At 29.8% G+C, this 14147-nt stretch overlaps 1 protein-coding gene and 1 long non-coding RNA gene across 4 annotated transcripts; one reads left to right on the top strand and one right to left on the bottom strand.

Annotated features, from left to right (window-relative positions):
- Positions 1–703: 703 nt before the first annotated feature.
- On the bottom strand, positions 704–7474 carry LOC115885358 (pleckstrin homology domain-containing family F member 2). 3 transcript variants are annotated; one of them, XM_030904252.1, is made up of 9 exons: positions 7359–7474; positions 6986–7050; positions 6640–6841; positions 6176–6301; positions 5702–5808; positions 5479–5635; positions 5294–5376; positions 2603–2645; positions 704–2151 (listed from the first exon to the last, which is right to left on the bottom strand). In XM_030904252.1, the coding sequence occupies exons 1-8, from the start codon at positions 7372–7374 to the stop codon at positions 2613–2615; spliced, it is 789 nt and encodes a 262-aa protein (XP_030760112.1). In that variant the 5' UTR covers positions 7375–7474; the 3' UTR covers positions 704–2151; positions 2603–2612. The 3 variants fall into 3 exon arrangements, with proteins under 3 accessions (XP_030760112.1, XP_030760111.1, XP_030760110.1); XM_030904251.1 differs by lacking the exon at positions 2603–2645; XM_030904250.1 differs by lacking the exons at positions 704–2151; positions 2603–2645 and adding an exon at positions 3031–3683.
- Positions 7475–8056: 582 nt separating this feature from the next.
- LOC115885457 lies at positions 8057–11858 on the top strand. The gene is made up of 4 exons (XR_004050734.1): positions 8057–8165; positions 8636–8764; positions 9067–11145; positions 11760–11858. It is a non-coding gene; the product is annotated as an uncharacterized LOC115885457 (long non-coding RNA).
- The last annotated feature ends 2289 nt before the right edge of the window (positions 11859–14147 follow it).

Genomic DNA, 14147 nt, shown 5'->3' with positions numbered 1-14147 from the left:
GTCTTAAAGCAGTTTTTCCCGTTTATAGTTGTTAAAATATCCTGTAATAATTAGGTTTTTCCTATAGCCTGGAGACTTGACTTGTATAAAAAAATATAATTGGTTTATTTTTGTAGAAAAAAATTGGCGCCGGGAGGCACGTATATCCGCCCATACTAAAATATGTTAATATCTCAAAAACTGCGACTTTGACCGATTTTGATGTTATTACAAATTTTGTTGCAAATATTATTCCTAATCTTAATTTGAAAACCGCGTTTCGCTAGCTACTGTAATTTTGGCGTTACGATTTTTTAAAATTTTTAACCCCCTCCCATACCCCCTTACCAACCCCCCACCCCCACCAAAAACGAATGGCCAGATTCTCGGGAGCCGCAGTATTTTTGTGCCAAATTTGGTTAAAATCGGTTCAGCGGTTTTTGTGTTATCGTGTTACAGACGGACAGACAGACAGACAGACGCCATGAAAATATTTTGTATTTAGGTCATTTATGACCCAAAGAAAACTCATTTTGAGTGAAATTACCCATACCTATTGGTATGGTCGGCTAAAAAACAGAGGAGCAACCTGGTAAGGAGACATAATTGACGCCCCCTAAGGGGAAGGATAGGAAATTCGATGAATAAAATATACACATCGTTCCAGATCACCAAATTTATTTTTTTTTCTTAAATCAGACAAAATACAAAAAAAAATAACACTAATTTAACACAATTTTATTAAAAATTGTCACTGCTTGAAAGAAAGAGAGTATAATATCAAACAAAATATACAGATAATAATAATTAAAATTACATTTCTTCAGTTCAGATTAATACTAAAGATATTAAGATTAATAAATGATATAATAAATAGAATTTTTATTAATAGTAATAATATAAATATATACAGCTTTTTTTAAAAAATCTACAGAATTTTTTAGCACCCCTACTTAAACCATGTTTTTTTTTAAATAAAAAGTCAAAATAATCTATGAAAGGGTTTGACTTTTTTAATATATTAATTGATAAAAATTTTGGTCTAAAATAATTGATATATTACACCGCTAAAAACTATAAAAAAAGTTATAAGAATATTTAATTCAGTTCACAACAGGAAAAAAAATAAAATTAGAGTCCCAAATTATACCGGGTGGTGCAACCCAGTATATAAAAATGTGTGAAAAAGTACTGAATCTTTTTTTTAAGTTCTACAGGGTAGTCGAAAAATACACGGCCTAATTTTAGGGGGTTAATTTTCATTTCTGTAAACATGTGTCCTGAAATGTGAAGTTTTAAACATACAGGATGTTAAATCTTTAAAAAGAAGCATTAATGTTCAGTGGTACCTACCTACAGAAAAGTAAAAAAAAAATAATAATGGTATTTTTTAAAAATTAAGCTTTAATTACAAAAAAAAATATTTTTTAAAAGTTCTAACACCCTGTATATTTAAAACTATGCGTTTCCGAACTCGTGTTTATAGGAACTTACTTTCATATTTTCGTATTCACATTTGTACGTGCATTTACCGAATACCCTGTACTAAAACTGAATTCAAATGTGAATACTCTGTTAGAAATTATTTATAACAATTTAATTATTATTTTTTACAGTAAAAAAAAACAAGTATAGGTATTTTTCGTCTATACAATAGTCGTTAAAAATATTTAAGGCACAGATTTTCCTTTATATATACAGGGTAAAAACGAATTAAGTGATTTTTTTCTCAGTTATTTATTCACACCCCGTATAATAATCCATCATCACAAAGATTTGAAAACTGAATATTTGGATAGAGTTAACGTTATATACAGTGCGGATACATAAAAATTCAATATAATGAAAAATATATATTTTTTCTTTTTTTTTCAACACCCTGTGTGTATTATTTTTATGTAATTTGAATTCAGTTTGAGACCAAAATCTACTAGGAATATTTGAAAAAATCTAACTATATAGGCTTGCGTTTTTTTTTGTTTAATTATAATTACTGGAAAGTAATTCCATATTAAAAATATATCTATATTTGTTTAACTATGTATAAAATATATCTGATATTTTCTAACCATCCTGGTACTTGGTACTTCCCCCGGAAATGCTGTTTTTTTTCTATGACAGCTGTCATTCTCGACGTTATTCTGTTTTCTCATTGTCCCCGTAGAAGGTAGGCTACAAATAAAAAAAATAAACAATAAATACAAATAAAAATAATTAAAGTATTCAACAAGAAGCCAAACGAAGACAAAAAACAAACAATTATAGATTTAAATATTATTTTATTTAAACGGGCTTCTTGTTCAACCGGTCGCAAGTTTTTCTAAAAGACAGAATAATATAAAGGGTGTCCATTATAATTATATAATAATAATACTTAATTACTTAAATATGTCGAAATCTGACATAATTTTAATGGAAACCCCCCTTTTGTACGTGTCTGTGAATATAAACAAGCAAAAAAGCCAAGATATAGATTTTAAATTAGCAGTAAAACTCAACAAAAAACTCTAAAAAATGAGACAAACACTTCTCTAAAAAAATGAAGAGTTTTCTATAACATCGTATTGAGGTATTGGAGAAAAAAATGCTATTAATGCTTTTTTAATTCAAGCCAACAACTTACAGATGTAATGTCAGCAAGTATACCCCAAGCAATGGCTCTTGAACTAGATGGCAGTAGAAAAAATAAGTACAAAATTTTATTAGATAGGAAGATAAGATATAAATTGTTAGTGTAGATTTTTGGCGCTAGAGGAACAACACGTAATAAGATTTTTTTTGTAAAAACTTACACTTATTTAAGGGATACCCTGTATACTGAAGGAAAATAAAAACACGTCAGAATAACTTTAAAAAGTTTATTTAAAATATATTTTTATATTTGATATTTTCAATATAATTTTAATTTATAATACACAGATTTTATAAGTGCATAATATTCAATAAAAACAATATGTAACAACAACAGTAAAAAGAATAATAATACAACTAGAGAGTAAAAATTCAACTAATTCAAGTAAGTACATGGTTATAAATTAAAAAAAACTAAACTAAAATGTAGACAACTTTCTAATGTTTTTTAATCTGATAGCTAAGTATTTTTTGGTATGCTTCGTATTTTTAGATATATTGTGGTTAAAATATGTAGTTTTCTGTCTATAACATCAAATTTTTCAAACTATAAATTAAACAAAAGGAAATTAAAATTCAGGAAGATTCAGTCTTAATAAAATATGAAAAACGATCTAAAATTACTAAAAACAAAATGTAAAACATTATTTTCTTACGTAACTAATATCACAGTTATTATTCATATTAATGTACAGGGCGTATAAATGAATTAAGTGTGAAAAAATATACGTGATTACGTTATTTAAAAAAATCAAAAGTTTTGTGGGAACGCCGCGTTATTTCATTTACACCCTCTATACTAGCCTAATTGATATTATATTCTAAGTTATAGAGAAATCCACACTTTTCAAAATCAAAGTAAAATTAGTAGTTGTGTCAAATATTTTTGTTTTTTTATATCTAATAAGAAAAAATGCATTTTTTTAAGTACACTTAGTTAAGTATAGTGCTTGGTGCTATGATTAAAAACTAAGGTTCAAACAGCTGATGCTATTTGACGTTGTTTTTTCTTCTTCTGTCTTTCTGTACCTGGTACCCCACTGGTATCTAAGTGGTACTTCGGTTACAACGAACTGAAATAAGAAGTACTCATAGAAAACAATGAAAAAAAATAGCGCAAAAGAAAAATTATTGACATATAGAAGACAGACTAAAGAAAGCAAATAAAAAACATGCATAGAATACATTAAATAGAATTAGTAGTAACTATATAGTTCATCTAGTGAGAGAATATACAGTATGTCCCTGGATTGACTTTACAGGAGGAAAAACTTTTTTATTATTGACATTTCGAGAAAAATGTATACTTCATAAAATTTTTTGCTTGTTCTAAAATGGTTAATCCCGTTTATACTTTTCCAATGATTTATACCGTTTTAGAGAAAATGAAATAACCTAAACCTATTTTAGTTCATGCCATTATTATTTTTTTGTAACAGACAGGTGTAAAAACATGCAAAAATTTAGAAGCAAGCGAAAACAAAGAGACAAACACATAGTGAATTTGCTTTAACTTACCTTCATCTTTGGTTAATCACAAGGAAGAAAAAAAAGAACACTATTATTCTATATAATCCGGGGAAAAATTTTGTTTAATTATTTTTTTCAAACGCTGATAGAAATAATTATTTTTTTTAAAAAAAGAATATTTTTTCTCTAGCGCCAAAATGAAAGAAACACACAAATCTAATTATACAAGAAAGTGTAAGGACCATAGACATTAAAACTTATAGAATACCAGTCAAAAGATAAGCTAACCCTCATTTTCGTTGCAGATAGATTCACTAACAAAAAAGAAAAGACAAGAAACTAATAAAAATATATTTTGGGTATAGCAAGTTCTTAAAAATAATATTATTGCATAAATCCTATAGCAGATAAAAAAAGATCTACTTTTGGCTCACCCGGTATATTTATTTTATACGCTGATTTATGTGAAAAAGTTTTAGCTAAAACGTGTATTAAGCTGCCAACGAAAAAAATAGCAGGTGTCATTTTTTTTAGTTTTATATATGTATTTGATCTATAGTTTTTAATATCTATGGTGAAGGTAGTTCAAATGTCCAAAGCAGGCAGTGGCGCACCCTAAGGAAACACATCTTTGGTAAACAAGAAAAATACATAGTTTTTTTTAGGTATCCCCAATTTTTTTCCTAAAAGCTTACTAAACAAAAATCTCAATGATTCATAGTATAGGTATTGAAGCCCCACCATAGTTAATATTTGCATAATATAGTTATATTTCGGTAGATTAAAGAATTTAATGGAAACATTTAAAATATTACGTGAAATACAACTTTTTTGCCAAGCTCTTTACGTAAGTTTACAATAAATGACGTCTACAGACGTATTGTATTGACATCTACAGACCTAGAATAAATGACAATGAAAAAATATTATTAATCGTTTTTTAACAGGCTAATAAGACACCTTTTTTTCGATCGCACGAATGCTTGTTAGAAAATTATACTTTTTTAATACAAATATTTATTAACTAACTTTCATAGTATAACTTATACTTTAAAATGAATTAAGATTAAAACAGTAAGTTATATTGTTGATTTTTGGTGCGCTACTGAGCCTAGGGTGTCTATTTTCAGTAAAAACATTTTTTTGTTGTTTTTATATATTATTTTAATGTGTGTTATTGTAAAAAAAAACATAAACTATTTTTAGTACTCACCAGATCATGCGTTTCTGGCTGGCCTTTCTGTGTCTCATCATCATCATCTGAGTCTTCTTCACCAGAAGAATCTTGACTGTTTACTGCAAAAAAAAATCACAATAATAAAATAAATTTACCAGAAAAATAATAAAATATAATTTTTTTATATATATTTGAAAAAAAAACGATGTTTTTAAGCTTACTTTTGTGAGCATCATTCGAATTGTTTGATCTGACCGATGTCAGGACTTCGTAACACTGCAAACACACCCTCAGAGGCTTTGAGCTCTGATTGGGCAGCAAAAATCGCTTGTTGGAACAGGGACCGCACACCACTGAGCCGCATTTGCGACAATGGTGCTGAAATAGTCCAAAAATTAGCGTCGTATAAGGGTGTAAATGGTTTTAAGTTAAAAGAATACTCACCCTTCTGTTGATTAGGGTGAACTGAGTCTTTTTGCAGTGCATACAGACCGGGGCTTCTACATCCGGTACCCATACGGCTGCGTGTTCCGCCACTGCCTTTTTACCACCTGTTTACGTGAGAAATACAGCTATAGTATGTCCAGCAAGAGAATAGTACAATAGAATACGTTATCAGTTGTTTTAATTCAATTTTTTCTATAATTTTTATTTTTTATACAAGTTTTTTAATGTTATTTTATAGTTTTGGCCTAGCCTGGTATTCAGAAACGAAATAAACAAAAAATATGCACATCCTACACCCACTCAGACAATAAACAATATTTTTTAGCGATAAAAGTGTACAAAAACCCCCATTTTCAAAGCTTATCAGTACAACTAATTTTATAAAACAATGAGTAAATTTTCTTATCTCACACAGTGGTTTTTTGTCGGGTCAAAACTGATGTAAATCGGGCAAAAATTACTTTTACTTACTTTTTCTGAGCAGATCATCTATGCATTTGTTTATGTGAGCCATCCACTCTTTTTTTTCGTGCGATGTTGCCGCATAGACTGCAAAGGACTTCGAAGCTGTCCGTATTAACCAACCATTTTTGTATTCTGAAATAAAAATATACAGCTTTTAACACCCTGTATCATCTCAAAAATTAAGCATTTTAGATACACATCTTTATATGAGCTTTTCATCTTAAAGATACTTCAAAATTCACCCTGTATAAATCTATCTATAAATTATAAATATATTTTCAATTACAGTGTTTATTTTAAATGTTGTCGCCTTATCTGTTTTTTAATAGATAATTAAAATAACATTAATGATGTTACAGATTAATTTATTACATTATAGGAAAGTGCAGGTTATTTAATAATTATTCTTCCTTCATTAGTGAAAGTTAGGAAAATTAATATTCAATTAAAACACATTAAAATCTACTTACGAGCATCTTCTTCTAAACTTTCTAACTTCACTTCTTCCAAAGGAATGATATGCTGTTTGTTGTACTTTTTCTTGTTGATTATTATGTTGCCATACACCAAGATATCGTTAAACAGATAAAACTGTCGGGTTTTTGGTTTCTTTCGACACATTTTTGTTAGAACACCTTCCCCAACTAGTACACGTCCAGGAACAGCAAGAGGCTGGAAACAGTTCAAACAAATATGATAATAATGAGTCATTAGTAATGTTATTAATCTTTAAATACAATAGTAATAAAAATAATATGACTAAAGAGTGTTGAGTCACATAAATGTGATTTATTTTGTTAAATAATGAAGATTTACCTGTCCTGAGCTGCCAAAACAACTTTCTACCATAGCAATACGCCTTGCATTGGCTTCACTGTTAACTAGAACAGACATTTTAGCAAAATTACTATAGATGTTCGGGTCAAAAAAATGGCTTAGATTTCTCTGAGGAGTCTGGGCACAAAAGAACTGTTTGAAGACGTAATGCACTTTCATAAAATTAAAATAGAATGGGGATTAACAAACAGACCATGAAACAACATTACAGTAATAATAAATTAACCTTATAAGGATGATAGGCGTAACGTCTTCAAGCCGTGATTTCGGTAGGAAATAGTTTGGAAAAATTCCAGATATTTGTGTTAGGGGTAGTTGATAATAAGTATTTGGTGTAGAGAATGTTTCTTACCCAATTTATCTACCATGACGATTAATTTTCGCTTTAAAATATCACTTTAAACTTCTTTAAACCTCAATAATTTTCCTGAAGTTGTCACTGTCACTGTCATTAAGTCGCAAACGTCAATGATATAATGCTGTACTTGTTTATTTTTATTGTTATCTTTGTCTATTAATTGACCATAGATCATAATTCGATCACTCTCCTTTTGATTATTTTTTCAGGATACTTCAGACCGGATAGTCCTAGTAGCTTGCGCTTTTAAATTAATTAAAAAAAGAAGAAGAAAATCTACATCAAATCTGTGGTTATCCGTGTTTCAGATCATAAATATTGAAAAGAAGAAGAATATTATTTTTATTCTGTGGTTACAGATCATTTAATGCCTGAAATACGAAAAAGAAGAAGAGCGCTGGTGGCGCCATTGTGGAAAAAGTGAGAGAATTTTGAACTAAAATTTTTCCAAGGTTGCCAAGACATTAGCAAAATCCTGAAACTAACTTAAATCTATTTTTTGTAAGTATAAAACGAATTGAACCGTTACAAAATAGTGATAAATCTAATAAACACAGAATATAAACATTATTTCAGTAGAATAAATAGTATTTTTGAAGACACGGCGTTTTATACGTACAAAAATATTATTAATTTTATTTACTTCTGCTCAATTTGACAACGTTGACAGAGCAACATTTTCTTTTGTTTTTCGTTATGTCGTTCTTATAATATTTTGGATTTTTTGATAAAAAAATTAATTTTTCTGTACAGTATTTGAGTGTATTCTGTTCCTTAAGACTTCTTGAACCTCTTGAAAATGTAAGTACTCATTATTATGCATGTTTTCCATAGTTTTTTCACTTCTAAATATTTCAGTTACATCATCATCAAAAGCTGAAATATTTTTCTTATTTTCACAATTTTCTTATTCAAAATCGAGTGTATGGGAATATAAATACTTTCCTTCATGTCCCTATTGTGCATTAAAAATATAGTTACATAGAATAATGCTCCATATTTAAAAATATTTGGTATATTTTTGGCCATTTTTTTAGGTAGAGTTTTAAGATGTTTTTTATTCCTAAAGGACTTTTTAGGTATTTATTCGTATAGACAAGTATTTTCTACGTCTTTAGAATGAGTCAGTGTTGGTATACCTAAAGGGGGCTCCTATTTTCAATAATTATATAATATTTTCAGATAAAATAAAATACTTTTTTTGCTCGTTTGTAATATAAGTTTGTTTGTTGTAATATAAGGTGTTAATAATTATAATTTTCTTTTTTTAGGAGCGTTTTTAGTAATACACCAGCACCTAAAGAACATCTAAAAGAAGAGACTTGTGGCACCCCTTGTATAATCCTGATGTTTGGTCATCATTCTGGTTTACGAGTTGCTCTTCCATTATCTGATTTAAAGTAAGTTTAGTTCAGTGTTTAAAGATAATTTTAATGCATTATTAACAATTTATTAACAGACTAAACATTTTTTTTATCTTAATATGAAAGAAAAAAAAATACAATTATTATAGCATAATAAAATTAATGATATGTACTACCGTATGATCGAATAAAAACGGCGTCAGCGATGGCTATGAAATGAAGATCGCTGTCATTTTATATGTAAATTTATATAGGAAATGCCATCGATCCTCATTTCCAAGCCAACTGGACGCCGTTTTTATTCGATCATACGGTATTATTTATTTCTTTTTTTACAGATTTTCTACAACAAATCCATGAATGTATACAGTTCCAGGGTAGTACATTTATCCTTTAGATGAATATTACCATCAACAATGCATCGAGATTAATAAGTATATCTAAAATTTAATTTTTTTGAGTAAACACATATATTTGTACTGGTCTTTAATGTTCATCAGTGGATTTCATCATTTTTAAATATAATTATGTGGGAAAAAAATCTAATGAGTCCTTGAGCAATCTTTTTATTGTTTATTCTTAACACAGATAAATTCTGACCATCTATTCTTAATTTGTGCCAATTTTTGGCTATTTGTCATTTCTTTTTTCGCATATTGTTTTTCTAGTTTGACTCCCATATTTTATTCATTGTGGGAAAAATATCACCATTTATTGATTCTATAATATATTTCATTGACTGTATTTCTGTAAGTATTATTTTATTTGTATTAATATTCTTATGGTGTCATTCTTCTAATGCTTTTTACTTGTGTAATATCGTGCACAAAATTCTAGTTTTGATGGATTCATTTTCATGTCATTTATTCCAGATCATTTGTCATGAATTGCTGTAATTTTACAGATTCTTTTGGTTTCGTTTGCCCGTGTTTATATATAATTTAAACACACTTTAAAAACTTAAAATAAGGACTAATTTCTTATCAATTCCTGGCGCGTTCGCCATTTATTCAAAAAACTGACTCGTCCACATAATTCACTTCTAATTTTTCTAGCATTTTTTCCAATGAATTTTCCTGAGTAACATCGACTCCAGAGCATTATAACTAGCCTCCCCGAAGAAGAGGAGACCTGGGTCACCCCCTAACCCTGATGTTTGGGCATCGATGACCTGTGTAGCATGCAGAGGTACCCAAGGGAGTCACCACCCTCTGGTTTACGAGCTAGGTGTTCTAACGCTAGAGGCTTCGGCCGGATACGACCTGGCACCCAAGCTCCGAGACTTCTTCGTGCACGTATTCCGTGACCCTCGAAGAGGCAGGGGGCGGGATATCGGACACATTGAAGATGATGAGGGTGGTCCGCCTGTAGGGGGTCCCGGTGGATGTCCGCTCGATGGGTGACGAGGGTGACCCGAGACGAGGCTGCTTAGCTGGGATGGGAACTGACTGGCGAGGCTTAATCGTCGGAAAAGGGTTAAATCTGATGCAGGGTGGCGAACTTATATGCTCTGGAGAATTTTTCCTTATGTGCTTGATGTCATATTTTGACTAGATATTTTTTAGATGAGGCTAAGCATAATATTTGGTCAATTTTCCAGTTCTTAAAGACCATATACTTCTTTATTTTTTTCTCTTACTTATGGCCTACCTCTATTTCATTATTTTTGTATCCTACATTTTCTTTATTATTGGAATATATATTCATCAATTCTATAAACTCTTTTACTATATGTCTCCCATATTTTCTTCCTTGTGGGAATGTCATCATTTTATCTATTCTATAAACTCTTCCATTGATTGTATTTTTTGTGTCATTCTTCTGAGACTTTTTTTAAGTTCATCGCACATTTTTATACAATTTTTTTCAATGCCACATAGCTCTATTTCTTAATTTGTTTCTTCCATGAACTCTTCTATTGATATTTGTATTTCTGAGTTATCAGCCATTATTTTCTTGTATTATTTTTAAAATAAAAATACTGTATCATTCCGTGTCAAGTCTTATCTATGACATTTTTTCAAATCATCATACCCATACAGAGTAAAACAATTTAATTTTTCTTAAATGGAATTTCTTATTTTTCTTCTATATTGCTTGTATTTCTAAATATCTTCTTTTATGTGTATTATTGTTTATATTACTGCTATTCTCCTGACTTATAACTCTTTATTTCATTTCTATTGATGCCTACATAGAATTATCTAGTTTTGGATTTATTTTCTAATAAATTTTCATTTCATTCCTTTTAAAATTGAGTTTTTGAATGGGATATTGTCCTGCTTTGGAACAAGGATTTTTCGGGACAGCTGCACTTCAACAGCCTCCTTCAAAATGCCATTAGGATGATTAAATTCCACATTCAACAGTGGATTGAGAATGAAATTCATCATTGAAGAGGAAGCTAAATAATATGGGTAAATTATACTAAAAGATTTTTTTTAAATGAAACATATTTAATAAATACCTAATATTGTGTTTTGTAATATATGTAGATATAAATGATTAATTTCAAAGAAAATATTTTGGCGCCTAATTTAGGCAACTATCAATACACTTAAGGTGTATATAGAGTTGCCCTTACAAGGAGTTTAAGTTTTTAATTAATAGTTTTTAACACTTTTAATTAGTATAATTAAAACACTAATTCCCCACAATACACCAAAATACTTTTTTGTGTATTGTGGTGACGTAGGATTTTATTTGGTGTTGTAACACCAAAGGCTCCAACTCCCAACTGTAATATTTCTCAATTATAGAGACAGCTAACTTACCTATGTTTTTTTTTCTTGTAGTACTATTTAAAAAAGTTCTCATCGTATGATCGAAAAAAAAACGGCGTCCAGTTGGCTTGGAAATAAACATCGATGACATTCCCCATGTAATTTTACATGAAAAATGACAGCGATCTTTATTTTTCAACAGCCATCGCTGACGCCGTTTTTTTTTCGATCATACTGTAGAAGTACTAGTTTTTAATGAAGCTTGTTAGTGAACAATTAATTAATTATTTCTTTATATTTTTTTACAGAACCAAGACTTTCCAGAAGGATAGTCAGAAGATTTATTTACCTCAACATACACATGAGCATGTCCATCGCCACCTTGGATTATATTTTTTAAGTTACCCTTTGTTAATAAGATATAATATTAAAATAAATAATACTTAATAATAAATGAGTTTTATTCAACCAAAATATACTGTCTAATCCTGAACAAAGAGAAAAAGTCATTTAACTATCACAAAAATAATATATTTTAATACTTACACTTGTTCTGGAATAGCCCCCCCAGTATTTTATATAAAAAAAATACCCTACAATAATTACCTCTTCGCTCTTATGTACTCCTGATACAAATCGAGAAAATTCAGCTTTTAATAAAAATTAAACGAAAATTTTTAATCCTTGTCCAAAATCACCGATTTCTATCAGGAACACATAAGTGCAAAGAGGTAAGGATTAAATTCAGTACCAATATTTACCTCTTCGCTTCTATGTACTCCTGATACATATCCGAGAAAATTCGATTTTTGTCAGACTGCACGAAAATTTTTAAACCGCGTCAAAAATCGCCGATTTCTATCAGGAACACATAAGGGCGAAGAGGTAAGTATTAAATTTAGTAACACATATAAATAAAGCATTAAATAACGATATTTCTGCTATCTCTAGCACTTCGAACTCGTTTTCAAACTTCAACCCTTAATATCTCGGAAACTATAAGGGTTAGAGAGGAACGAAACTCGGCATTCGATTCGCCTTTCAACCCTCTATAAGGGTGCATAATTAGGGCGCGATCGGAGACAAAAAAAATTTTTGGCGAAAAATGAGGTAAGGGGTTAACCTTCCTTCATTTTCGCCGAAAATTTTTTTTTGTCTCCGATCGCGCCCTAATTTTGCACCCTTATAGAGGGTTGAAAGGCGAATCGAATGCCGACTTCCGTTCCTCGATAGCTCTTTTAGTTTAGAAGTTATGGCCGTTTTTCGAAAAAATCTAACTCATTCTAACTCGTTGGTCAGGTACTCCAATTTTTGCCAGGTCGAAATTATTTTTGGTCGGTTTTGTCAAAAGCGGAGAAATTTTGAATTTGTATCAGGAACATATGAGTGCGAGGAGGTATTTTTCGATGCCAGGAGCAGTCAGTTATATTCATCATTTTGTCAAGAATTTATTTCGTTTATTTTTACCTCTTTACTCTTATGTTCTCCTGATACAAATTCTCAATTTTTCTGCCTTTACTGAAAATTGGAGTTAGATTTAATATTCATTTTCAACAAAATTTCCGATTAATATCAGGAGAATATAAAAGCAAGAAGATGAACTGTATCCCTTGGAGTAACTATAAAATTGTCAAATAAAACAACAATTAATTTTAATAGTTTTATTTATTCAAGATAAACTTATAGACACATATACATATATTTGACAAAGATAGACCTAAATCTAAATAGGAATAAATTTATTCTGGATGCAGATTACTCTAATTTGTTAAACTAATATACAGTACAAAAGATCTAAGTTTTATGATCAAGTGGGCTTTGACTTTGATCCTTAAAATATAAAGGTACTGCTACCGTATGATCGAAAAAAAAACGGCGTCCAGTTGGCTTGGAAATGAACATCGATGATATTTCCCATATAAAATGATTGCGATCTTCATTTCATAGCCATCGCTGACGCTGTTTTTTTTGATTATACAAAGCTTGGTCATAAAACTTTTTTATCAGGGATGGTATGGCGAAAAATACACGTAAAAAACTGTAAAAAACTTAGGTGAAATGAGAAAAAATACATTTATCTTAATTTTAAACATACATTTTATACCGTATGATCGAATAAAAACGGCGTCAGAGATGGCTATGAAATAACAATCGATGACATTTCCCATATAATTTTACATATAAAATGACAGCGATATTCATTTCATAGCCATCGTATTTTATTCGATCATATGGTATTATTTCTGCTTGAATATGATCGAAAAAAAAACGGCGACGTCGATGGCTATGAAATAAAGATCGCTGTCATGTTAGATGTAAAATTATATGGGGAATGTCATCGACCGTCATTTTCAAGCAAACTGGTCGCCGTTCTTTTTCGATCATATGGTATTTAGATTTTTAACAAAATAGAAAATATATTAACAATAATATGACTAAACATTAATAAATTATACCGTGTGATCGAAAAAAATGACATCCAGTTGACTTTGAAATAACACTTGATGAAATTCCCATATAAATTTACATATAAAATGACAGTTATCTTAATTTCTAAGCCATCTCTGACGGTATTATTTCTGCTTATACAATATGACAAAAAAAAACAGCGTCAGCGATGGCTATGAAATGAAGATCACTGTCATTTAGACGCCGTTTTTTTCGATCATATGGTATGTAGATTCCTGCACAAAATA

The sequence above is a fragment of the Sitophilus oryzae genome, unplaced genomic scaffold (assembly GCF_002938485.1).
Source record: "Sitophilus oryzae breed Bouriz unplaced genomic scaffold, Soryzae_2.0 scaffold_381_pilon_pilon, whole genome shotgun sequence".
Classification (NCBI taxonomy): Eukaryota; Metazoa; Arthropoda; class Insecta; order Coleoptera; family Curculionidae; genus Sitophilus; species Sitophilus oryzae.
The sequence above is the reverse complement of the archived record's forward strand: the minus strand, read 5'-3'. Positions and strand labels throughout refer to the sequence as shown.

Coding starts and splice junctions, on each gene's coding strand:
- LOC115885358 (XM_030904250.1), bottom strand. Junction 6,842..6,985: donor GTTTTGGCAGCTCAGGACAG/GTAAATCTTCAT, acceptor AACTGTTTCCAG/CCTCTTGCTGTTCCTGGACG. Junction 5,636..5,701: donor TCACCCTAATCAACAGAAGG/GTGAGTATTCTT, acceptor GGACTATTTCAG/CACCATTGTCGCAAATGCGG.